At 69.5% G+C, this 25,832-nt stretch overlaps 1 protein-coding gene across 1 annotated transcript; it reads left to right on the top strand.

Moving 5' to 3' along the window:
* Window positions 1-1,522: 1,522 nt before the first annotated feature.
* MUC2 (mucin 2, oligomeric mucus/gel-forming) lies at window positions 1,523-25,514 on the top strand. The gene is made up of 49 exons (XM_028515132.1): window positions 1,523-1,598; window positions 2,020-2,290; window positions 3,098-3,212; window positions 3,381-3,477; window positions 3,564-3,673; window positions 3,865-4,075; window positions 4,294-4,419; window positions 4,796-4,913; window positions 5,020-5,158; window positions 5,242-5,352; window positions 5,455-5,524; window positions 5,613-5,750; window positions 5,848-6,009; window positions 6,401-6,495; window positions 6,970-7,096; window positions 7,507-7,762; window positions 7,866-7,918; window positions 8,013-8,113; window positions 8,368-8,519; window positions 8,845-8,983; window positions 9,293-9,403; window positions 9,477-9,656; window positions 9,754-9,993; window positions 10,458-10,614; window positions 10,707-10,838; window positions 11,355-11,502; window positions 11,847-11,890; window positions 12,167-12,385; window positions 13,367-14,642; window positions 14,684-16,800; window positions 16,859-17,644; window positions 17,906-18,135; window positions 18,525-18,699; window positions 19,356-19,603; window positions 20,047-20,230; window positions 20,533-20,758; window positions 21,316-21,494; window positions 21,718-21,787; window positions 21,895-21,992; window positions 22,093-22,124; window positions 22,707-22,884; window positions 23,122-23,226; window positions 23,449-23,489; window positions 23,585-23,707; window positions 23,793-23,894; window positions 24,588-24,716; window positions 24,885-24,924; window positions 25,095-25,221; window positions 25,298-25,514. The coding sequence occupies exons 1-49, from the start codon at window positions 1,523-1,525 to the stop codon at window positions 25,512-25,514; spliced, it is 10,581 nt and encodes a 3,526-aa protein (XP_028370933.1).
* The last annotated feature ends 318 nt before the right edge of the window (window positions 25,515-25,832 follow it).

Raw genomic sequence — 25,832 nt, 5'->3', positions numbered from 1 at the left:
AGACCCTGCTCCTGGGCCAGGGGGCGGGCCGGGTCAGCCCCTGGGCCGCGGGTCCCTACTGCTGCCCCACCCAGAGGGGCCACAGACTGACCCCAGGTCCCGGAGACCCCCCCCCCCCGCCTCCATCCCAGGGGGTCCCCGCTAGACTCGGGGGAGGGGACTGTGCTGTGCGTCCTCTTGTGTCCCCAGCGGGAGCCCGGCCTGGAAAACCGTGGTCCCGGGCCGAGGAGGGGTCCCAGTATGTGGGGCTGCCCGGCAGGCCCCCCCTGGGAAGGGCCCCTGGCTCCCCCAGGCTCCTGCCCCCCCCCCAGTCCCCAGGGCCAGGCCCCCCAGTCCCGTCCCTATGCAGTGAGGACAGTCCCCAGGGCTGGGGGCACAGTGGGATGGGCTAAGGGCTCCATCCCAGGCCCCCCGGGGTGGCCCCCACCCCCCAGGGCCTCAGTAACCGCTGGGGTGGGTCCTGCCCACTGACCCTCGGAGCTCACAGTGCCCCCACGGCCTGGGCTGGCTGTCCACACTGTCCCTGGCCCAGCCGAAGCCGAAGCCGAATTCGGGGTCCGTTCCAGGAGGAGGGAGGGTGGGGGGCGGGGCCCTGACTGGCGCCGAGGTGGGTCCCTGGCGCCCCCTGGGGCGAGGAGGTCTGGGGCGGACTGGAGTGCCAGCTCACGGTCGGGGCAGGCGCGGAGGGTCTGAGGCTCGGCAGAGGTCCCAGCGCCTCTCTTTGGGCTGGGGGTGCGGCCCAGGGGCCAGCGCAGCCTCGGCCCTCCAGGCCGGGTGGGGGCTGGGGCAGGGCCTGTGCTGGGGTGGGGGGGGCCGCCTCTGAGGCCCCTGCTCGAACACCTGCTGGGGGCCGTTTCTGGGGCCCGAGCCCCACTCCCCTTGGAGACTTGGGGACGGCCACTCCCGGCCAGGGCCCCGGGTCCCCCGGCAGGGCTCCCAGAGCGCCAGCTCCACGCAGCTGTGGAGATGGGGTCGGCCTGGCGCCAGGCCAGAGCGGTGCCCCCATCTGTGGGCGGCGCCCCCATCGGAGCCCCCACCCCAGGCCCCCCCCAGAGGGGCTGGGTGCAGCCCCCGTCGGTGTGAACTCGGGCAGGGTCCTCCGGGGGCCCCTCGGGCTCTACCCTGGCGCGGCGCGGGGGGCCGGGCCTCGAGGAGCCTGCGGGACAGACAGGTGTCCGGCCGGGCCCCGCGCCCGCCCGCAGGTCCAAGTGTAGCTGGGAGGGACGGCCGTCCGCTGGGCGTGTGTCCGGACCGGTAATTGGGAGGAGGGGAGCTTTGCCCAGGAAGATAAATAAGTGAGAAGATAACCCTCTGATAACCTGAATCAATATTTCCCCACGGTGGCTCATTGGGGCCCCCACAGCTGTTTTCTAGAAAATTTGGTGAATGCTCCACCCACCCCTCGCCCCTCCCCCCCACCACCCCACCCTTGGACAGCCCTGCTGGGCCATATAAAGCCCGGACCCCTGCCCTCCCGCACCCCTGTCCTGGTCCCTCTCCCACACCGGCCTGCCGTGCCGCCATGGGGCTGCCGCAGAGCTGCCTGGTGGCCCTGTGCCTGGCCCTGGCCTCGGCCAGGGGCTCGGAGCTGCGGAAAGGTGCGGGGCAGCCTCCCGGGAAGGCAGGATGGCCGGGCAGTGCAGGCAGACATCCCACCCGGGACGGGAGGCGGCCCTCTTCTGCCTAGACTTGGGGGCGGTGGGTCTGGGGGGGGCGTCCTGCAGTCCCCAGACCTGCTGACTTTGGGTGGAAGGAAGGACGGACGGAAGGAAGGCCGGACAGGTGGCCTTGGGTCCCCACCCCTCGTTTGAAGGTGGCCACCTGGCCGGAGTGCGTGCCCAGGTTGTGCCAGGCGGAAGCACCTGAGCTGGTGGGAACCCATGTCCCTCCCGGAGGACGCCCTGCCCGGCGCCCTGCACCCTGCGTGGGGACCTGGGGGCTCTGTGGAGGGTCCTGGGTGGGGAGACGGCCGCCAGCCGGGTGCCAGCCCGCCGCTCACCGCTGCCCCCGCACCCCCAGAGGGCAGAGCCTGGAGCCACGGTCACAGCGTCTGCAGCACCTGGGGCGACTTCCACTACAAGACCTTCGACGGCGACGTCTTCCGCTTCCCCGGCCTCTGCGACTACAACCTGGCCTCCGACTGCCGCGACGCCTACAAGGAGTTCGCCGTGCACCTGCGGCGCAGCCCCGGCCGCGACGGCGGCCGCCCCCAGGTGGACTACATCCTGCTGACCGCCAAGGACGACGCCGTCTACCTCACCCGCCAGCTGGTCGTGGTGAACGGGGCCATGTGAGTGCGGCCGGGCGGCGTCCCCTCCCGCGGCCCCTGGGAGCTCCCCGTTCTCGGGGGGAGGCTGTCGGTCTGAGGTCAGGCGCTGCTCCCCTCAGCAAGCACGGACGAGCCCCCACCAGGGCCCCCTGGCGGGCGGGCGGGGGGCAGGGCTCAGGGCTGGGGCTGTGTTTGTCCCGAGAGCCTCCCTCGGCCCCCCTACTCAGGGCCCACCGGGCTCCGGGCGGTGGTGGGACAGTGCCGGCCTCCTGGCCCAGGGGGCCCGGGACCCCATGCTGGGGTCACACAGGCAGGGAGGGGCCTGTGGGGCCCCCAGCCCACAGCCCCCGCCGCTGAGCTGCGTAGTCTGCGGAACAGTGGGGCTCTGAGTGAGCCCCCGTCTGGCGGGCCCCTCACCTCGGGGCCTGGCTGCAGCCCAGGTGGCCGGGCCGACGCAGGGCGGGAGTGGGTACAGGGCCCCCAGAGGCACAGAGTTTGGGGGAGCACAGTGCGTGTGCGGGCTGGGCAGGGGCTGCAGAGGCAGAGCTTGCTCTCCTTCCTCATGCGGCCCCTGGGAATCCCCTGTCCGGACAGGAGGGGGTGTGGAGAGGGCGGTGGGCAGGCAGGGCTCGGCCCCCCCCGAAGGAGCCCACCAGGCCGAGTGGGCAGGGTCTCCTGGGCCACCGTAGCCTCGAAAGGCCACGGCCAAGTGTGGCCCCAGGGCAAGAGCCAGCCACACAGCCTCAGTGCCCACCGGGCAGCGGGACGGGGGAGGACCAGGCAGGTGGCGGCTGTGTGGGCTGGCTCCTGACTCCCTTCGTCCCCCAGGGTCAGCACCCCCCACTACACGCCCGGGCTGCTCATCGAGAAGAATGACGCCTACACGAAGGTCTTCTCCCGCGCCGGCCTGACCCTCATGTGGAACCGGGAGGACTCAGTCATGGTGAGTGCCGGGGCCCTGGGGGCACGGCGTGGTCCCGGGGTCGGGGGCTGGCAGCCGGTGGAGGGGCCGGCGGGCTGGTGACGGGCAGAGGCGAGGCCCCTCGGGGACCCCCCCCCGGCTGCCCGGGCCCGTGGCCGCTCACCCTCGCCGGCCCCTCCTGCCCGACAGCTGGAGCTGGACAGCAAGTTCCGGAACCACACCTGCGGCCTCTGCGGCGACTACAATGGGCTGCAGTCCTACTCGGAGTTCCTCTCGGACGGTGAGGGCCGCTGGGGTCGGCGGGTGGGGGGGGGCGGCGTGCAGGCTCCCCGCCCCCCCTGACGGGCCGTGCCCCTCCCCGCCCCGCCCCAGGCGTGCTGTTCAGCGCCATCGAGTTCGGGAACTTGCAGAAGATCAACAAGCCCGAGGTCACGTGCGACGACCCCGAGGAGGAGCCGGCCCCCAAGTCCTGCTCCCAGCATGTGAGTTGCCCGGACGCCCCTCAGGGCAGGAGCGGCTTCCCTCGAGGCGGGGGGGGGGGCCGGGGGGGGCCCCACATGGGTGGCGCTGCTCGTCCTCTTCCCCGCCGGCCTCTGTCGGGGGCGGGGGCAGCGTGGACGGGAGGAGGGCGAGAGCAGCCCGCCCACCGCCCACCGCCGCGCCTGCCCCCCAGCGCGCCGAGTGCCAGAGGCTGCTCACGGCCGCGGCCTTCGAGGACTGCCTGGGCCTGCTGCCGCTGGAGGCCTACGTGGCGGCCTGCACCGAGGACCGCTGCCGGTGCCCGGCCGGCGCCTCCTGCGAGTGCAGCACCCTGGCCGAGTTCTCCCGCCAGTGCTCCCACGCCGGCGGGCGCCCGGGGACCTGGAGGACGGCCTCGCTCTGCCGTAAGCACCCTGGGGGGTCGGGGCGAGGGGGACGTGGCACGTGGGGAGGGCGGCCTGGCGGCCCGGTCGGCGGCCTCGGCCTCGGCCTCGGCCTCGGGGCGGACCCAGAGCAGGGCTGGAGCCCAGGGTCCTCTGCAGGCAGCCCCTCCACCCTGCCCGCCCAGCGCACTCCGCCTCCCAGCCGCGTCCCGCTCAGGGGCCCGCCTCTGCCCTTGCAGCCAAGACCTGCCCTGGGAACATGGTTTACCTGGAGAGCGGCTCGCCCTGCATGGACACCTGCTCGCACCTGGAGATCAGCAGCCTGTGCGAGGAGCACCGCATGGACGGCTGCTTCTGCCCCGAAGGTCTGTGCCACGGCGGCTGTGGGGGCGTGGGCTGGAATCGAGGGGCGGGGTCCAGGTAGGGGGGACGCCAAGGCCGAAGGCCCCTCCCGGACAGGCACAGTGGTGGCTCCTGGGGGTCTCAGGTGTGGGGACACTTTCCCGGTCATCGCCCTGCAGGCAGACACCCTGCAGGCAGACACCCTGCCTAGCACAGGGACCTGGGAGTTTCCGGGAGGGGCCAGACTCTCAGGTGCAGGAAGGTGCTGACCAGGCACCGTGTGGGGACCCCCGGGTCACTCAGTAGACCAGGGATGCCTGTGGCGGGGAGGGGAGGCCTGGCTGGTGGCCCCCGCACCGGTGACCCCGGCTGAGCCTGACGCCCCCCTGCCCTGCCCAGGCACCGTGTATGACGACATCGAGGGCCACGGCTGCGTCCCCGTAAGCCAGTGCCACTGCAGGCTGCACGGGCGCTCCTACGCACCCGGCCAGCAGGTCAACAGCAGCTGTGAGCAGTGGTGAGTCTGGGGCCCGGTGGTGGCGGCGGGGGGAGGGCTGGGGGCGGCCCTGTGCCCAACCCCGCGCCCACCGCCTGGTCCTGACCCCGCGCCCACCGCCCCACAGCGCCTGCCACGCCGGCCGCTGGGTGTGCAAAGACCTGCCGTGCCCCGGGACCTGCTCCCTGGAGGGCGGCTCCCACATCACCACCTTCGACGGGAAGAAGTACACCTTCCACGGGGACTGCTACTACGTGCTGGCCAAGGTGGGCCGCCGCCCGGGGGAGCGGGTGGGCGGGGCTGGGGTCCCGCCTGCGCCCTCACTGCAGCCCCGCCCTCCCGCACGCAGGCCGACCAGGAAGACGCCTTTGCCCTCCTGGGCGAGCTGGGCCCCTGCGGCTCCACGGACAAGCAGACCTGCCTCAAGACGGTGGTGCTGCTGGCCGACAAGAAGAAGAACGTGGGTGCCCCTCCCCTCCCCTCTGTGCCCTCCCCCGATGTCCCTCCCCCCGGGTCCCCGAGGCCCTCCTCATCTCTGGGGCCCCCTTGGTCTTTCCCACAGGTGGTGGCCTTCAAGTCAGACGGCAGCGTCCTGCTGAACGAGCTGCAGGTGAACCTGCCCCACGTGACAGGTGAGCCGCGCTCCGGGCGCCCCGGGGGGCAGGCCACAGCGGCAGGCCGGCCGGGCGCCCCTCACGCCCTTGTGCCCCTGCCCCGCAGCGAGCTTCTCCATCTTCCGGCCATCCTCCTACCACCTGGTGGTGAGCACAGACTTCGGCCTCCGGCTGCAGGTGCAGCTCGAGCCCGTGATGCAGCTGTTTGTGACGCTGGACCAGGCCGCCCAGGGCCGCGTGCAGGGTGAGTGGCCCCGCCAGGGTCCCCCGCAGAGGCCGCTCTCGGGCCTGCCCCCTGCCCCCTGCGCCCTGCCCGCTCCAACCCTGTCCCGGCCCCTCAGGCCTCTGCGGCAACTTCAACGGCCAGGAGAGCGATGACTTCCAGACGGCAGTTGGGCTGGTGGAGGCCACGGGGGCCAGCTTTGCCAACACCTGGAAGGCCCAGTCCAGCTGCCAGGACAAACTGGACTGGCTGGACGACCCTTGCTCCCTCAACATCGAGAGCGGTGAGGCTCGGCCCCGCCTGGGACAGCTGGGGTGCTCGGTGGGCGGGGTGTGTGTGTGGGGGCACGGCCCGCCCTGCTCAGGGCCAGCCTGTGTGTCTGCTGCCTTCTGCCGTGTGGCCGCGGTGGCAGCCTGCCAGTGACAGGGCACAGGGGCTGGGCCACTAATTGATGGGTGGTGGCCCTCGTCCGGGAGCAGGCCTGGCACCGGGACAGCACCCCCCCCACCCTCTGAGACACCCTGCCACGGCTGGGAGGGTGGGAGGTGGGCACCCCCGGCCTGGTCTGGGCGGAGCTGACCTAGAAGGAGGGGCTGGGTTTGGTCCCCAGGGGGGACGGTGTTCACCCCTGCCGGAGGGGCCGCCCCCACTGAGGTCCCGACCCTTTCTAGCCAACTATGCCGACCACTGGTGCTCCCTGCTGAAGAAGAAGGAGACGCCCTTCGGCAGGTGCCACTCCGCCGTGGACCCGGCCGAGTACTACAAGGTCAGTGGGACCCGCACCCGCCCTCCCTGCCGCCCTGGTTCGGCCCGGGGGGCTGCTCTGTGCGCCTGGCAGAGCCTGAGGCTCCCGCTGGGAGTTGCTGCGTGTGAGTGTGCTCGCACACACGTGTGTACCGTTGCCGAGTGTGAGTGTGCTCGCACACACGTGTGTACAGTTGCTGAGTGTGAGTGTGCTCGCACACACGTGTGTACAGTTGCTGAGTGTGAGTGTGCCCACACGCGTGTATACAGCACACACAGGCGCACACACATGCACATGTGTCCGGCACACGTGTACACGTGCGAACAAGCACACGCAGCAGGCGAGGGTGCACATGCACATGTAGGCACGTGCAGCACGTGTACCCACGTGTCGCATGTGCAAGTGTATGCAGGTGTGTGTTTGCGTGCGTGCCGCGGCGTGCCGGGAGTGCCCGCACAGGCGTGTGGGCTCACGGCACCCCCTCTCGCCACCCAGAGGTGCAGATACGACACGTGCAACTGCCAGAACAACGAGGACTGCCTGTGCGCCGCCCTCTCCTCCTACGCCCACGCCTGTGCCGCCCGGGGCCTGCTGCTGTGGGGCTGGCGGGAGCTCGTCTGCAGTGAGTGTCTCCGTGGCTGGCGTCCCGTGTCCCGTGGCAGTCGGCCCTCGGCTCCCCCACGCCCCTGGGGCAGCTCCTCCTGAGCGTCGGGGTGGGGTGGGGTGGGGTGGGGTGGGTGGAGGGGCCAGCCTGCTGCAGCCGGACAGCGGGGCTGCGCTGCCCGTGTGGGGTCCCGGGGCTGAGGCCACAGCCCGTCCTCCCAGCAGGCGGGGGGGGGGGGGGGGGGGGGGGGTGTGTGCTCCTGTGGCCCGAGTGCCCGGGGGCTGCCCTCGTCGGCGCCTCGGCTGGGCAGGTGTCCGGGCTCTGGACCGGGTCGGGCAGGTCCCACAGCAGCGGGGTGGGTGCGGGAGCAGGAGCGGGCCCTCCGCCGGCCCCTCACGAGGCCCCTCACGAGGCCCCTCGCTCCACAGACAAGGACGTGGGCTCCTGCCCCAAGTCGCAGGTCTTCCTGTACAACCTGACCGCCTGCCAGCAGACCTGCCGCTCGCTCTCCGAGGCCGGCAGCCACTGCCTCCAGGGCTTCGCCCCCGTGGACGGCTGCGGCTGCCCCGACCACACCTTTCTGGACGACAAGGGCCACTGCGTGCCCCTGGCCAAGTGCCCCTGCTACCACCAGGGCCTCTACCTGCAGGCCGGCAAGGTGGTCGCCAGGCAGGAGGAGCAGTGGTGGGTGTCTGGGGCCGGGGAGGGCGGGGGCCCCGTCCCCGGGGAGCTGGTGGCCCCGCCCAGCTCAGCAGACCCCTGCTCTCCCCTTCCCTCTCCCCCGCAGTGTCTGCCGGAACGCCAGGCTGCACTGCACCCGGGTCAGGCTGCTCGGCCACCGTAAGTGGACACTGCCCCGTGTGTGGCCCTCTCCCCTCGGCCCACGCTCCCACCCCTGCTTCAGCTGAGCCCAGGCGGCCCCTCTGCCCCACAGGCTGTGCGGCCCCGAAGATCCACGTGGATTGCAACAACCTGACCGCGCTGGCCGTCCGGAACCCCAGGCCCGTCAGCTGCCAGACCCTGGCCGCCGGCTCTGTGAGTGCGGGCCCTGGGGAGGGGGCGGGGCCGGCGCCGGGCCGGCCCTGAGGCTGTGGGTGCGGGTCCTGTGGACGCGGGGGCCTTGTAGGGCTGCCCGTCCCTGGAGGGAGGCCCCCGGCAGGCGGCCCTCACCGGTCTCCCCACCCAGGTGTGGGTCCAGGGAGAGGGGTCAGGTGCAGGGTGGGGACTCCGCAGGGCCAGCTGAGCGGCCTGGCCTCGAGTCCCTGACCCCCGCGGTCTGGCTGCCCCAGTACCAGACGGAGTGCGTCAGCGGCTGCGTGTGCCCTGAGGGGCTGCTGGACGACGGCCGTGGGGGCTGCGTCAAGGAGGAGGCGTGCCCCTGCGTGCACAACCAGGACCTGTACGCCCCCGGGAGCCGCGTGCAAGTGAACTGCAACACCTGGTGAGTGGCCGGGCCTGGCTGCCCCCGCCCCTGAGCGCTCCGCGGGCCCCAAGTCCTGGAGAAGGGAGAAGGGCCGGGGCGGGGCCCCCTCCCCTCGGGCGAGCATGGGGTCTGCAGGGCCCCTCGGCCCCCCGCCTGTCTGGCAGAGTCCTGGTCCTAATGGGGGTGCTGGACGGCACTTTTGGCTTGGTGAGGGCTCGTGGGTGCCGTGCCTGGGGGGCTGTCGGCACAGCACCAGGGGGCCCGGGCAGGCCACCCGTGGAGCGGGGATGGGAGGTCCGGGGGCCCCGGCTGCAGCTCGAGGCCCCTCTGCCACCCTCTGCAGCACCTGCCAGAGAGGACACTGGGCCTGCACCCAGACCAGGTGCCACGGCACCTGCACCATCTACGGCAGTGGGCACTACATCACCTTCGATGGGAAGTACTACGACTTCGATGGGCACTGCTCCTACGTGGCCGCTCAGGTGAGTCCGAGGGCGGCTCCCGGACCCGCCCTGTGCCCCGTCCCCGCTCCGCTGGCCCTGAGGATGGGCCGGAAGGGCTGCGCGGCCCGGTGAAGGGCCTGGGTGGGAGTGGCCGGCCCCTCCTCTCCCGCCTGTACTGTGACGCCCGCTCAGTGTGTGGCAAACGAGGAGCAAGGGGTGTGTGAGAGTGGTCAGGGCCCTCCTGCGACATGGTGGCCCCCTCTCAGCAGAGGAGGGGCTGAGGCTGGCAGGGGGTGCCCGGGGCGCTCGTGCCCGGCGGGCTCAACTCACATGCCCTGCGGCCCCCAGGACTACTGCGGCCAGAATGCCTCGCAGGGCTCCTTCAGCATCATCACCGAGAACGTCCCCTGTGGCACGACAGGCGTCACCTGCTCCAAGGCCATCAAGATCTTCCTGGGGGTGAGTGCTGGCCACCGGGGAGGGGCGGGGCCCCCGTGGACACACCCGGTGACCGGGTCTCCCCTGGACGCAGAGGACGGAGCTGAAGCTGGAGGACAAGCAGTACGCCGTGATCCACCGAGACGAGGGCGCCCACGTGGCCTACACCACGCGGGAGGTGGGCCAGTACCTGGTGGTGGAGGCCAGCACCGGCATCATCGTCATCTGGGACAAGAGGACCACTGTCTTCGTCAAGCTGGCGCCCTCCTACAAGGTGCGCGGCCGCCCCTGCCCGCCCGCCCGCGCGGCGCCCCCAGGCCCCCGCCGCGTGAGCTCCCCCGTAAGCCTCCGCTCTCCGCGCTCTTCCGCAGGGCGCCGTATGCGGCCTGTGCGGGAACTTCGACCAGCGCTCCAACAACGACTTCACCACGCGCGACCACATGGTGGTGGAGAGCGAGCTGGACTTCGGGAACAGCTGGAAGGAGGCCCCCACCTGCCCGGACGTGACCACCATCCCTGACGCCTGCACCAAGAACCCCCACCGCCGGGCCTGGGCCGAGAAGCAGTGCAGCATCATCAAGGGCCCCGTCTTCCAAGTCTGCCACAGCAAGGTGGGCGTGGCTGTGGGTGTGGCCATGCATGCTGGGGCGGGGAGGAGGGCGTGGCCACGGGCGGGGCCTCTGGGGAGTCCTCCCGGAACTGCGCCCTCCAGCTGCGCGGCCAGCCTTGGACCACGTGACCAGAGGCAGGCCCTTTCTCCTGAGACCCCTGGCTGGAGCCCCAGCCTCCTGTACCTTCCAGGGCGGGAGAAGGACAGTAACCCCCTGACCCCAGGCGGCTAGGGGCCCCCTCCGCCCAGGCAGGGGGGCAGGGGCTGAGAGGCAGGGCAGCGCGGCCAAGGATGCCCGGCTCTCTCTGGGCCTCCCGTCAGCGACCCCCCGCCCCGTCAGCGCCCCCTGGGGGCCATACGGTGTCGGCCCTTGCTGCCGTGGGGCCCCGAGTTCCCGGGGCCTGCAGGGGGAGGCCTGCCCTGCGAGGCCAGTGTGGACCCGGACGGTGGTGGCTGCCCCCGCAGGTGGACCCCAAACCCTTCTACGAGAACTGCGTCCAGGACTCCTGCTCTTGTGACACCGGCGGGGACTGCGAGTGCTTCTGCTCCGCGGTGGCCTCCTATGCCCAGGAGTGCACCAAGGAGGGCGCCTGCGTGTTCTGGAGGACTCCGGAGCTGTGCCGTGAGTGCCCCCCCCACGCCCCGCCCCGCCCCGCCTGAGGGTGGCCTGGCCCTGCCCCCCGCCTGCGGCTGACCCTGCCCCTGCCCCCCCAGCCGTGTTCTGTGACTACTACAACCCCCCCGACGAGTGCGAGTGGCACTACGAGCCCTGCGGGAACCGCAGCTTCGAGACCTGCAGGACCATCAATGGCATCCACTCGAACATCTCCGTGTCCTACCTGGAGGGTGAGCCCCGGCGGGGCTGGGGGCCCTGGGGTCCGGGGCGGGCCGGGCTCGCCAAGCCGCAGAATCTGTGCATTGCATGGGGGCGGGGCCCTGGAGCCTGAGCTCAGACCTGCTGGGCGGGGGCGAGGCGGGAGTGAGCCAGGGCAGCTCCCAACCCGTGAGGTCAGGAGCGGAGGAGGAGGAGGAGGACGTGGAAGAGCGGGGGGCGGGCGGGGGGGCGCGCTTCAGAGCAGGGGCTGGGGCCTTTGAGCTGAGAACCAGCTGGACCTGAGGGAGTGACAGATATGCCCGGCCGGGGTCGGAGGGGCGCAGCCGGTGGGCGGGGCCTGGCTGTCCCTTTGGTCCCAGGGCAGTCCGCCTAGCTGGGGTGGGGCGGGGGGGCGGGATGGAGCCAGTCCTCTGGCCTCCCAGCCCCGGCCTTCCCAGAGGAGCATGCCGGAGAGAAGGGCAGGTCGCGGCAGGGACAGTGGGCGGGGTCCCACCAGCCCAGTTCAAGCCCGGGCCCGTGTCCACTAGGCTGCTACCCCCGGTGCCCCTCGGACAAGCCCATCTATGACGAGGACCTGAAGAAGTGCGTCAAGAAGGAAGAGTGCGGCTGCTACGTGAACGGCACCCACTACCCGCCCGGCGCGTCCGTCCCCCCGGAGAAAAACTGCGAGTCTTGGTACCCGAGCGCGCAGCACCGGGGGCCTGGGGGGGTCTGCCCACACGCGGGCGCCCACACACGGGTGCCCACACACACGCATGAGCCCACAGGGCACGGGCGCAGGCACGCGTGTGCGGCGCATGCCCACCGCAGCTAGGGCGCAGGCCTCTCTCTGGTTTGCTCGGCTCTCCCCACCCCCGCCCCCACCCCCACCCCCACCCCCACCCTCACCCTGCCCAGCGTTCTGGCCTGGGGCGGGGGGCTCCTTTCGGGCTGGGCCCGGGACTCTGGGCTGCACGGGGCGGGGCGGGGCGGGGCGGGCCGGCCCCCCCGCGCCTGCAGCCCCTGCGCTTGCTTTGCAGCGTGTGCCACAACAACTCAAAGGTCGTCTGCCAGTTTGAGGAAGGTGAGCTGCCCTCTGCGGCCGCCCCAGAGCCCGCAGGCCGCCCGGCCCCGGGCGGGCCCCTCTGGTCTGTGGTTCCCTGGGTGGGGAGCCCAGGACCCTCCTGGGGCACAGCTGCTGAGCTCCGATGGGGCCCCTTAGGGGTCGGGGGACGGGCTTCCCACGGAGCGCTGGCTTGTCACCGGCGGGAGCTGGGGGACGCCCTGTCTGTCCCTCGCTGGGGCGGGCCGAGGGCTCCCATTCCCCATGCCTTGACGTCTGCCCGTTCCTGCTCCCCAGGGAAGATCCTCAACTTCACCCAGAATGGCGCCTTCTGCTACTGGGAGTGGTGCGTCCCCAACGGCACAGAGAAGCACTTCAACATCTGCGTGTCCACCTCGACTCGGCCGCCCTCCTCGACGCCCCCCACCACGACTCTTGTCTCCACACCCCCCACCACGACTCCTGTGCTCTCCACCACCACCACCCCCACCCCCACCCCCACGGTGTCCAGCACAGGTGAGGCCCAGGGCCACGTGCCCCTCCCCCCCCACACCCCGAGCCAGCAGAGACGGCCTTGTACAGGCGGGAGGGGATACTCACCTGCCCCTCGACTCAGGCAAGGAACGCAGCCTTGCGTGTGGGCTCAGGACTGTGCTCAGGACACCTTGTGCTCAGGACTGTGTCCCCGAGCCCAGACCACAGTGACAGTGGCACGGGGCGTTTCCCAAAACCAGCAAGAAAATACCCCTATGGGTTCGCAAAAGCAGAGAAATGTCCTCGAATCCCCCTGCGTGGGTCCTGGTGGCGATCGCAGCCACCACCGAGCAGGCTGGCAGGGATAGGACGGCCACAGGAGAAGCAGCCGTGAAAGTGGGGACAGTTGGTGGCTCTGACACCGCGCAATGACACGCTCTTCTTCCCGTTTCCCTGCAGCTCCGCCTTCCTCTCCGCCTTCCTCTCCGCCGCCCAGTAAGTGTGCGGATGACGTCACTGGGGGGCGGGGGGGGGGCGCGAGGAGACAGAGCCCCACCTCACCCTCGCAGCAGAGCCGCCCCCTCTGCGTGGTGCCTTTGGGGACGATTCCTGACTTGCTGAGCCCAGGGACTCGTGCAGGGGGACTTGACCAGCTCCGACAGACAGCAGCGTTGGTCGAGCGTCAAGGCCAAGGCCCTTCCGGGGTGCTTCCTCACTGGAATGGGCGGCCCATTTGTCAGCGATTGCTTTGGCACAAGGATTTGACTGGGGCTGAGGGAGGGCTCTGGCCGGCATCTGTGGCCTGGGACCGCCCCCGTGTGTGTTGGGCGCTCTGCCCGCACCAGGCCTCGGGCTGCAGCTGCAGAAGGAGGGTGGGCGTGGAGGCCGCAAGCGCTCTGAGCCGGCACTGTGGGCCTTGTCCGTGCGGGGCCCAGGCATGGGCTCTCGGAGCCCTCTGGGTCCCGGCCACCTCCCAGGGGCCCCCAGGGCCTCAGTGACCAGCGCCGGCTCTTGCTTCCCCAGAGCTGTGCTGCTTCTGGTCCGACTGGATCAACGAGAACCACCCGAGCCCCGGGCCCGAGGGCGGCGACCGAGAGACGTTCCACAGTGTCTGCCAGGCCCCCGAGGACATCGAGTGCAGGGCGGCCAAGGAGCCCCACCCCAGCTGGGAGGACCTGGACCAGAAGGCCCAGTGCGACGTCTCTGTCGGGTTCGTCTGCAACAACAAAGATCAGTTTGGAAACGGGCCGTTCGCCCTCTGTTATGACTACGAGATTCGTGTCAACTGCTGTCTGCCAATGGATGAGTGTCCCGTGTCCTCAACCCCGACGCCGACAACTACCACCACCACCACCACTACCACCACCACCACGACCACCACGACCACGGTGACGACCACCCCGACCCCAGAACCACCGACCACCACCACCACACCCACACCCACGCCAGAACCCACCACCACGGTGACCCCGACCCCAGAACCGACGACCACCACCACCACGACCATCACCACCACCACGGGGACGACCACCCCGACCCCAGAACCGCCGACCACCACCACCACACCCACACCCACGCCAGAACCCACCACCACTGTGACCCCGACCCCAGAACCGCCGACCACCACCACCACACCCACACCCACGCCAGAATCCACCACCACTGTGACCCCGACGCCAACACCCACCACGACCACCACCACCACCACCACCACCACCACCACCACCGTGACCCCCACCGCCACCCCGTGTGTGGGAGACTGCCAGTGGACAGGCTGGGTGGATTCCGGGAAACCGAACTTTAACAAACCGGGTGGGGACTTCGAATTCATAGAGAACGTCTGTCAGTCGGGCAGCATCGCAGCCAACATCTCCTGCAGAGCCTCCCAGTTCCCCAGTGTCCCCATCGAGCAGCTGGGACAGACCGTGGTGTGTGACCTCTCAGTTGGGCTGGTGTGCAGAAACGAAGACCAGAAGCCAGGGGGAGTCATCCCACAGCCCTTCTGCCTCAACTACGAGATCAACGTCTACTGCTGCAAACCCTGTGGCCCGTCGTCCACCACCACCACGGAAACGACCACGCCAACACCCACCACCACCACCACCACAGAAACGACCACCCCTACTCCGACCACCACAGAAACGACCACGCCAACACCCACCACCACCACCACCACCACGGAGACAACCACCCTGACCCCAGAACCGCCGACCACCACCACCACACCCACACCCACGCCAGAACCCACCACCACTGGGACCCCAACCCCAGAACCGCTGACCACCACCACCACCACCACGTGGACAACCACGCCAACACCCACCACCACCACCACCACAGAAACGACCACCCCTACACCAGAGTCTACCACCACAGTGACCCCCACGCCAACACCCACCACTACCACCACCACGGGGACAACCACCCTGATCCCAGAAACGACGACCACCCCTACGCCAGAATCCACCACCACAGTGACCCCCACGCCATCACCCACCACCACCACCACGGGGACAACCACCCCTATACCAGAGTCCACCATCACAGTGACCCCAACGCCATCACCCACCACCACCACCACCACGGGGACAACCACCCCGATCCCAGAAACGACGACCACCCCTACGCCAGAATCCACCACCACAGTGACCCCCACGCCAACACCAACCACCACCACCACGGAGACGACCACCCCTACACCAGAGTCCACCACCACAGTGACCCCAACACCAACACCCACCACCACCACCACGGGGACAACCACGCCAACACCTACCACCACCACCACCACGGAGACGACCACCCCTACACCAGAGTCCACCACCACAGTGACCCCCACGCCATCACCCACCACCACCACCACCACGGGGACAACCACCCCGATCCCAGAAACGACAACCACCCCTACGCCAGAATCCACCACCACAGTGACCCCCACGCCATCACCCACCACCACCACCACCACGGGGACAACCACCCCGATCCCAGAAACAACGACCACCCCTACGCCAGAATCCACCACCACAGTGACCCCAACACCAACACCCACCACCACCACCACGGGGACAACCACGCCAACACCTACCACCACCACCACCACGGAGACGACCACCCCTACACCAGAGTCCACCACCACAGTGACCCCCACGCCCACACCCACCACCACCACCACCACGGGGACAACCACCCCGATCCCAGAAACGACAACCACCCCTACGCCAGAATCCACCACCACAGTGACCCCCACGCCAACACCTACCACCACCACCACCACGGAGACGACCACCCCTACACCAGAGTCCACCACCACAGTGACCCCCACGCCATCACCCACCACCACCACCACCACGGGGACAACCACCCCGATCCCAGAAACAACGACCACCCCTACGCCAGAATCCACCACCACAGTGACCCCAACACCAACACCCACCACCACCACCACGGGGACAACCACCCCTACACCAGAGTCCACCACCACAGTGACCCCAACGCCATCACCCACCACCACCACCACCACGGGGACAACCACCCCAATCCCAGAAACGACGACCACCCCTACGCCAGAATCCACCACCACAGTGACCCCAACACCAACACCCACCACTACCACCACGGGGACAACCACGCCAACACCTACCACCACCACCACCACGGAGACGACCACCCCTACACCAGAGTCCACCACCACAGTGACCCCCACGCCATCACCCACCACCACCACCACCACGGGGACAACCACCCCGATCCCAGAAACGACAACCACCCCTACGCCAGAATCCACCACCACAGTGACCCCCACGCCAACACCCACCACCACCACCACGGAGACGACCACCCCTACACCAGAGTCCACCACCACAGTGACCCCCACGCCATCACCCACCACCACCACCACCACGGGGACAACCACCCCGATCCCAGAAACGACAACCACCCCTACGCCAGAATCCACCACCACAGTGACCCCCACGCCATCACCCACCACCACCACCACCACGGGGACAACCACCCCGATCCCAGAAACAACGACCACCCCTACGCCAGAATCCACCACCACAGTGACGCCCACGCCAACACCCACCACCACCACCACGGGGACGACCACCCCTACACCAGAGTCCACCACCACAGTGACCCCAACGCCATCACCCACCACCACCACCACCACGGGGACAACCACCCCGATCCCAGAAACGACGACCACCCCTACGCCAGAATCCACCACCACAGTGACCCCAACACCAACACCCACCACCACCACCACGGGGACAACCACGCCAACACCTACCACCACCACCACCACGGAGACGACCACCCCTACACCAGAGTCCACCACCACAGTGACCCCAACGCCATCACCCACCACCACCACCACCACGGGGACAACCACGCCAACACCCACCACCACCACCACCACGGAGACGACCACCCCTACACCAGAGTCCACCACCACAGTGACCCCCACGCCAACACCCACCACCACCACCACGGAGACGACCACCCCTACACCAGAGTCCACCACCACAGTGACCCCAACGCCATCACCCACCACCACCACCACCACGGGGACAACCACGCCAACACCCACCACCACCACCACCACGGAGACGACCACCCCTACACCAGAGTCCACCACCACAGTGACCCCCACGCCAACACCCACCACCACCACGGGGACAACCACGCCAACACCCACCACCACCACCACCACGGAGACGACCACCCCTACACCAGAGTCCACCACCACAGTGACCCCCACGCCAACACCCACCACCACCACCACGGGGACAACCACCCCTACACCAGAATCCACCACCACAGTGACCCCCACGCCAACACCCACCACCACCACCACGGAGACGACCACCCCTACACCAGAATCCACCACCACAGTGACCCCCACGCCAACACCCACCACCACCACCACGGAGACGACCACCCCTACACCAGAGTCCACCACCACAGTGACCCCAACACCAACACCCACCACCACCACCACCACTACTGAGATACCACCTACCACCACACCCACCACCACCACGGAGATACCATCCACCACCACACCCAGCACCACCAGCACTGAGGTACCACCATCCACCTCTACACCTACCTCGACCACTACTGAGACACCACCCACCACCACCCCCACCACTACTGAGACACCACCCACCACCACACCCACCATCACCACCAGCACTTCAGTCAGTGTGTCCACCCCGACGCCAATCCCGACTTCTACTCTAACCACTGGTAGTATTACATTATGCTGCGAATTGAATGGCACGTACTATCTCCCAGGTACCTAAGCTTTTCTCCTCTGACTCGGGCATCAGGGGCCGGTGGGACTTAGGTCTCCTTTAACCAGTGGGGAGGAGTCCGTCTCAGGTCTCAACCAGGAGCTGCCTGGCAGCTGCCTGCCGAGTGTGGGTGGCTGTCCCCGTGGCACCTGGCTGCGGCATGATCGGGGGACCGAGGGGGGTGGGTGCCTCTGCGGGGACCTGCCTGTGCACTCTGGTGTCACCGCCTGAATGGCACAGGGCCTGGGTGTCTCCCTTGCAGGTGAGATGGTGTACAACGTCACTTACGGAGACACCTGCTACTATGCCAACTGCTCGGTGAGCTGCACCATCGAGACCTTCAACTGGTCGTGCCCATCCACACCAACCCCCAAGCCCCCACCATCCACGCCGACGCCCTCCTCCACGCCCAGTCCGCCCACGCCCACGACGTCACGCACGCCGACCCCCACCAAGCCCCCAGGGTGCCCGGACTTCGACCCTCCCAGACAGGTCAGTGGGCTGTGGGCAGCTTTTGGCCCCTTAGCATGGAACACACTGGCCTGGCCTCAGGCCCGGGAGCTGTCTTACTGCTGGTCATCGAGATGGCCCTGTGCTCTGCGTCCCGAGCCCTCCGCCCCTGAACCAAGCCTGTGGGTGCAGTGTCTGCTGGCGCTCTCCCGCCTTCGCGCCCACGCCCACCTCGTCCTCACGAGAGGGGTGGGCTGCGGGGAGGCTGAAGGAGCTGTCTCCCGAATGGGGCGCCCTTGGCCTCCAGCCTCGGGGCGGTGTGGGGGGGTACCCAGACGTCCACCCAGGGCCTCACACTCCCTGGGCAGGGGGCAGGGGGCAGAGGGCCCAGCTGGTCCCAGCTGACACTCCCCCTGCCCTCCCGGCTGCAGGAGAACGAGACGTGGTGGCTCTGCAACTGCACCATGGCCGTGTGCAAGCACGACCACACCGTGGAGCTGGTGCAGGTGGAGTGCAAGCCCCCGCCCATGCCCACCTGCTCCAACAACCTCACGCCCGTGCGCGTCATGGACCCCGACGGCTGCTGCTGGCACTGGGAGTGTGACTGTAAGCCTGTGGACGCCTCGGGATGTGACCCAACCCTCCCCTCCCCTCCCCTCCCTTCCCCTCCCCTCCCCTCCCTTCCCCTCCCCTCCTCTCCCCTCCCCTCCCTTCCCCTCCCCTCCTCTCCCCTCTCTTCCCTTCCCCTCCCCTCCTCTCCCCTCCCCTCCCCTTCCCTCCCTTCCTTTCCCTCCCCTCCCCTTCCCTCCCTTTCCCTGCCCTTCTGTGGGTGGAGGCTGCAGGGCCCAGAGACCTTGGGTGCAGGGCGCAGGGCCCAGGCTGTGCGTGATGGCTGCTGTGCCAGGTGCATGACCTGAGGGACTCCCCCCTCCTGGTTCCTGTCTTGGGCAGGGGCACGGGGCGGGGCTTGCCTGGGGCAGCTCCACCACCTCCCTGGAATGAGGCTGTTTCTGGGGTTAGAGGGCAGAGCTGCAGGTGGGCCCCGGGCTTGTGGCTCGAAAGCCAGGACGTGTCCCATCGGAGGGACGGGCCGCAGTGGGCTGAGTGGGGAGGTGCCCGTTTGGGGGCCAGGGGCGGAAGCAGACCCTCCCGGATGGCACGCTCGTGTGCTCTGGGAACCGGGCTCTTCCGCCCGGGGCCGCTGCCCCCGCCCTGTCTCGGGGCTCCGCGGGCTCACCCCACTCCCCCCACTCCCCCCACAGGCTACTGCACGGGCTGGGGGGACCCGCACTACGTGACCTTCGACGGGCTCTACTACAGCTACCAGGGCAACTGCACCTACGTGCTGGTGGAGGAGGTCACCCCCAACGTGGACAACTTCGGGGTCTACATCGACAACTACCACTGTGACGTCAACGACCGGGTGTCCTGCCCCCGCACGCTCATCGTGCGCCACGAGACCCAGGAGGTGCTGATCAGGACGGTGCACATGACGCCCGTGAAGGCGCAGGTACGCCGGCGGGGCCCGCTCGGTGGGACCCCTCGCCCGCCCCGCTCAGGCCCCTGCCACCGCCCTGGGCGCGGGTCTCGGTGCAGGAGCCCCTGCCCAGGGAGAGGGGCGGTCGGGCAGGGCCGGGCTCACACCCACACGGAGTCGCTGGGGAGCCCCACCCCCTCTGTGGAGCCCCGCATCCCTGGGGGGCTCGATGGGCGGCACCCCGCTGCCACCTGGCCCGGGACCAGCAGGACAGAGGAGAGGGAGAGCAGACGGGACGGGAGAGGGGACGGGAGAGACGGCCCCCCCACCGAGAAGAGAGGTGGGGTGGGGCGCAGCTCGCCCGGCCCTGCCCTGCCCTGCCCTGCCCTGCCAGGCAGGCCTCCCGGGTCAGAGGGCCCAGGCGGGGCGGGCTTGCCGCCCGTGGCCGTCCCTGAGCCCAGGTGTGTCGGCCGCAGGTGCAGGTCAACAAGCAGGCCGTGGCCCTGCCCTACAAGAAGTTCGGGCTGCAGGTGTACGAGTCGGGCATCAACTACGTGGTGGACATCCCCGAACTGGGCGCCGTCATCACTTACAACGGCCTCTCCTTCTCCATCCGGCTGCCCTACTACCGCTTCGGCAACAACACCAAGGGCCAGTGTGGTGAGCCTCGCCCCGCCGGCCCCGGCGGCCTCTGGGCTGTGCCCTGGGGAGGGTGGCGGCAGAGTCCGCATGAGCGCCCGCCTGCCCGGTGCGGTGCTCCCGCCCCTCGGCTCAGGGCCCCGGCCTTCTGGGTTTGGCCCCTGCGGGAAGCCGATCAGAGTCCAGCGTCGTCTGTGCCTGCGGCCCCGGCCAGCTGGTCGGCAGGAGGCTGGGCTGGAGGGGCGGAGGGGTCCTGGGGCTCGCCCGCCTGCGGGGCCGGGCCGGGCCGGGCCGGTTCAGTGCGGGCCGTCTCTCTGCCACAGGCACCTGCAACAACAACACGCAGGACGACTGCGTGCTGCCCAACGGCGAGGTCATCTCCAACTGCGAGGTCTCAGCCGACCAGTGGGTGGTGAACGACCCGTCCAAGCCGCACTGTCCCCACACCAGCCTCACCACCCGGCGCCCGGCCACCACGCCCGCAGGGGGCAGCTTGGTCACCCCGCACAAGAACTGCTCGTCTCCTCTCTGCGAGCTCATCAAGGACAGGTGACCGTGTACCTGGGCTGCCTGCTGCCCCGGTCACTAGCGTGCTGCAGGGTCCGGGGAGCGGACTCTTTTCTCTGGGTCCCCACCTTGTCTGTCTGCAAGGGGAGGAGGCAGGTGCTGAATGTGGGGCTGGGAGGCAGGTGCCAGCCACTCAGGGGCCCGGAACACGGGCCTGAGACACCTGCTTAGAGCCCCCAGGTCGTCCCTGCCCCTGGGGGTGCAGGGCAGCTTGAAGCCCGGGTAGACCAGTTGGCCAGGACAGAGTGTGTGCTCGGGGCTGGTGCTGGAGGCAGGGTTGGGCTGGGACAGAGGGCTGCTCCCGACGCAGGGAGGCAGCCAGCATCCTGTCCCTGGAGGTGTGCACACCAAGGCTGGGTGGCCCCGTGCTGGAGTTGCTGGAGCCGGGGGGGTGCTGGCTACTCTGTGGCCAGCCTGCTCTCCCAAGCCCCCTGACCCAGGGCCTCCTGGTGGGCTGCTCAGAGGCCAGCGCAGGGTGGAGGGGACACGAGATAGGCAGGGAGGGTCTCGGGCAGAGTGTGACCCGTGTCCCCCCACAGCCTGTTTGCCCCGTGCCACGCTCTGGTGCCCCCCCAGCACTACTACGAAGCCTGCATGTTTGACACCTGCTTTATGCCCAACTCGGGCATGGAGTGCGTCAGCCTGCAGACCTACGCCGCCCTCTGCGCCCAGCAGGGCGCCTGCATCGACTGGCGGAACCACACCCACGGGGCCTGCCGTAAGTGCCTGCCGGCGCCCGGCCCCCGGCCCCTGTGGGGGCTCCTCGGGAGGACGCCCGGCACCGTGCCCAGCCTGGGGCCAGGCGGGAGCAGGGTGGGAGGGGGCCCAGTGTGGGGGGGGCGGGGCAGGGCTGCCACTTGCCAGGTGTGGGGTGTGGGGGCGTGAGGCGCAGGCTCCTTCCTTCCGACTCCGGCCCCTCTGATTACGCCTCCCTCCCGCAGCGCTGGCGTGCCCGTCCCACAGGGAGTACCGTGCCTGCGGGCCTGTGCAGGAGCCCACCTGCAAGTCCAGGTCAGCCGTGGCAGGGCGTGTGGGGGCTGCGGGCTCCCCTGGCCGGGCGGGGTGTCCCAGCGTGCCGCCCCCGCAGGCCTGGCTCTCACACCTTCCCGCCCCCGCAGCTGCCCGCAGAACAGCACCCTGCTGATGGAAGGCTGCTTCTGTCCCGAGGGCACCATGAGCTACGCCCCCGGCGTCGACGTCTGCGTGAGCGTGTGTGGTGCGTCTCCCGCTCCCGGCCCTCTCTCTGGCTCCCCCTGGAGGCCGAGCCCGGTCCTGCCCCCCAGACTCCGCTAACCGCCCCGTCTCCTCTCTCCTAGGCTGCGTGGGACCCGACAACGTGCCCAGAGAGGTAGGCCCCGTCTGGGGGTGTCGTCTGTCCTCCTGCAGAGGCTGGGTCCTCCAGGGGCTGCGAGGCGGGGCTGGCAGGAACATCCTACCCACCGCCGCCCCGCCCCCTCCACCCAGCAGGCTTCCGGCAGGCCCGCCCTCCCTCCTCCCGCGGCTCCACGCTCCCAGCCCTGCACCCCTCTGCCCCTCTGTTCATCTATCCCCCCTTCCACACCTCGGGCCCTTCGGTCACCCAGCGCTCGGGCTGACCTGAGCCGAGGTCCCAGCGAGCGCCCCCTGCACGCGGCTCTCAGGTCCCTTCCGCACACGCCCCGCAGACAAGGGTGGTGCGCCTGCTGCCTGCCTGGCCCATGCAGGTCACGGCTGTGTCACTAGTGGCCTGGCCCTGAGTGACGGCCCCTGTGCTGGACCAGACCCTCCCCGTGGGCTGAGGGGTGGGAGGGCGTGGGGCGCCACATGGGGCCACCCGCGGGTGTCTGGCGTAGCGCCCTCTCCGCGGACCGCAGACGCGCCATAGTGCGGCCCTGCCTGGTGCGTGGGAGGGGGGCGCAGGCCCCGCCCCGCTCACCCCTGCTCTCTGCAGTTCGGGGAGCACTTCGAGTTCGACTGCAAGGACTGCGTCTGCCTGGAGGGCGGGAGCGGCATCGTCTGTCAGCCCAAGAAGTGCAACCAGAAGCCGCCCACCCAGTGCTCCGAGGATGGCACCTACCTGGTCACCGAAGTGGACCCGTCGGACACCTGCTGCAACATCACCTCCTGCAGTAAGGCCGCCCGGGGCCTCGCCCCCTGCTGGGGCCCCTGGGGCCCCTGAGCAGGCTCCCTGGGCGAGTTGTTACCTCCTCCGTGGGCGAGGGAGCCCTGGGGGCCGGGGCTCCTGAGAGCGAGCGCTGGAAGGGAGCCGTGCTCAGGCCCAGACCCTGCCTGGCGGGGTGGGGGGCACAGGGCCCTGCCTGCAAGGAGCAGCTGGTGACTCCTGTGTCCCCTCCCTCTGTCCCCAGAGTGCAACACCAGCCTGTGCAAGGAGAAGCCCCCGCAGTGCCCGCTGGGCTTCGAGGTGAAGGGCGAGCTGCTGCCGGGGCGGTGCTGCCCCTTCTACTCCTGCGGTGAGGGGGCCGGAGGCGAGGGCGAGGGTGGGGCGGAGGTCCTGGCGGGCCCGGGCTCTCTGAGGAGGACTGGTGGGCGGCCCCTGGGGCTGGGCTGTGGCGTGAGGGGGCAAGTGGGCGGCAGTGGCTCCCCCCTGGGGCCCCACCCCTCCAGGGCTCGAGGGCCCAAGCCACCCCCCAGGCTGTGTGTCTGACCCGAGGGCCTGCTCTCTTCCTCCCCAGCACCCAAGGGCGTGTGCGTTGTCGCCAACGCCGAGTACCAGGTGAGCCGGGGGCTGCACTGGGGGGAGGGAGCAGGGCCGGGGGGGTGGGGTCCTGCGCTGGCGCCCCTCACACTGCCCCCACCCCCGCCCCCCAGCCCGGCTCGCCAGTGTACTCCTCCAAGTGCCAGCGGTGCGTCTGCACCAACCTCACGGACAGCGCCACGCAGCTCAAGAAGGTGTCCTGCAGCCACGTGCCCTGCAACCGAGTCTGCAGCCCAGTGAGTCCCCTGCCCGGGAGCACGCGGTCCCGCCCCACACCCCGCCCTCTCCTCGCCCCCCTGAGCACCGACGCCTGTCCCCTAGGGCTTCGAGCTGGTGAACGTCTCGGGCGAGTGCTGCCCCCGGTGTGAGCAGACCCAGTGCATCATCAACAAGCCCGGCCAGGAGCAGCCCCTCATCCTGAAGGTGTGTGTGGGGGCGGGGCGCTCCTGACTGGGCGGGCTGGGTGGGTGGGGGCCGGACCAGATTCTCCCAGGGCCTGCCTGCCTGCCTGTGGTCACAGGTGCTAGTGACCACGGACGGGTGTGGGGCCAAGAACACCGGGGACAGTTCCGTCCCCGTCCTGGAGGCCGGAGTGCCAGGTCCAGGTGCTGCAGGTGCTGCAGGGGCTGCGGAGCTGCGCTCCTTCCAGAAGCTCCGGGGACGGTTCTTCCTGCCTCTTCCAGCCTCTGGGGTTGCAGGGGTCCCTGGGCTTGAGTGGGTGCACACCCCAGTCTCTGTCCCCACGATCACATGGCCCCTCCCCTCCTTGTGTCTCTTCTGTCACCTCTTCTAAGGACACTTGTCACTGAACTTGGCCCCACCTGGTAGTCCAGGGTGACCTCACCTTGCAACCCTTCATTTAATCGCATCTGCCAAGACCCTTTTTCTAAATAAGGTCCCGTCCGCAGGCTCTGGGGGCCAGGACGTGGGTGTGTCTGTAGACTTCAGGCTGGTGGCTGTCCCTGGGCCCCTCCTGCGTGTCGCCTGCCCGGTGGCTCTGGGCCTGCAGGCTGGACCTTCTGTCCGAGGGCTGCGCTTGGCCGCTGGGGCCCGGCGTCCCCGTCTGTCTCCCCGGCGGGCCCCCCAGCCCTCACCGCACTGTGCTCTGCCCCGCAGCCCGGGGACTTCGTGAACGACCCCAGGAACAACTGCACGATCTACAGCTGCATGAAGATCCACAACCAGCTGATCTCGTCTGTGTCCAACATCACCTGCCCCGACTTCGACCCCACAGACTGCCTCCCGGTGAGCCGGCCCATCCGGGGTGTTCGCTGTGTGGCTCTCGCTAGGGGTGGGGGTCCCCACGTCCCCAGAGGGCTGGTCCCCAGTGCTGGGACGGTGGCCTCTGGCTTGGGCCCCTGCTGTAGGAACCATCCCTGGGGTAACGCCCTGAGCCACTGTCCTTCTCTGCAGGGCTCCATCACCCTCATGCCCAATGGCTGCTGCAAGAAATGTGAGTAGAGGCCTGGGGGGGAGCTCCCTGGGCCCCCCAAGGTGGAAGGGACAGGGGCGGGGCCCCGGGATCCAGTCTCAGCGCCAGGACAGGGCGGCAGGGCAGCAGGGCGGCAAGCCTCTTATCAGGCATGGAGCCCCTCCCCGAGCCTCCACCTCGCCGCCCCCCAGGCATCCCTCGCAATGAGACCAGGATCCCCTGCACCACCGTCCCTGTCACCCGGGAGATTTCAGATGGCGGCTGCACCGCGAGGGTCTCCATGAATTACTGCACTGGTTCCTGTGGAACCTTCTCCATGTGAGTTTTGGACCAGGGTGGCGCAGGCAGGAGGGTGCTGCGAGCTGGGGGGGTCCTTACCACGGCTCTCCCACAGGTACTCGGAGGAGGCGCAGGCCCTGGACCGCCAGTGCTCCTGCTGCAAGGAGGAGCGCACCAGCCAGCGCCAGGCGCAGCTGCTCTGCCCGGACGGCAGCTGGCGCACACACACCTACACCCACATCGAGAGCTGCCTGTGCCAGGACAGCGTGTGTGGGCCCCTGCCCGCCCGGCATGGGGGATCTGGCCGCACCCGGCGCTCCCGGAGGGGCTGAGTCGGGCAGCTCCCACCCAGACCCCATGCCCCCCCCCCCCCCACCGTCCACACCCCCGACCCGCTGACCCTCTGAGCTCCCTCACCTCCTGAGCTGGCTTCCTCTCGGTAGATATTTATTTTCCGAGCCTTTGTTCAAATCTTCGCTTTCAAAATAAACTCAGGCAGAGACGTGGTGTGGCTGTGCTTCGGTGGGTGCTGTGATGGCATGGTGGGCTGCTCTCCGAGGGCTCAGTGCACCCAGAGGCCCAGAGGGGGCCCTCGCCCCCATGGGGCCGGTCACCAGGCTCTGCATGCAGGGCACGGGGGACACTGTGCA

The sequence above is a fragment of the Phyllostomus discolor genome, chromosome 6 (assembly GCF_004126475.2).
Source record: "Phyllostomus discolor isolate MPI-MPIP mPhyDis1 chromosome 6, mPhyDis1.pri.v3, whole genome shotgun sequence".
NCBI classification, from domain to species: Eukaryota; Metazoa; Chordata; class Mammalia; order Chiroptera; family Phyllostomidae; genus Phyllostomus; species Phyllostomus discolor.
This window is presented reverse-complemented; position numbering and strand designations above follow the sequence as displayed.

Bases quoted from the DNA above. Each gene is read 5' to 3' on its own strand.
- MUC2 (XM_028515132.1), top strand. From the start codon at position 1,523: ATGGGGCTGCCGCAGAGCTGCCTGGTGGCCCTGTGCCTGGCCCTGGCC. The intron at 6,010-6,400 runs GCGGTGAGGCTC...GACCCTTTCTAG, and splicing joins TTGCTCCCTCAACATCGAGA to CCAACTATGCCGACCACTGG. The intron at 23,895-24,587 runs GTGTGTGTGGGG...TCTGCCCCGCAG, and splicing joins AGCAGCCCCTCATCCTGAAG to CCCGGGGACTTCGTGAACGA.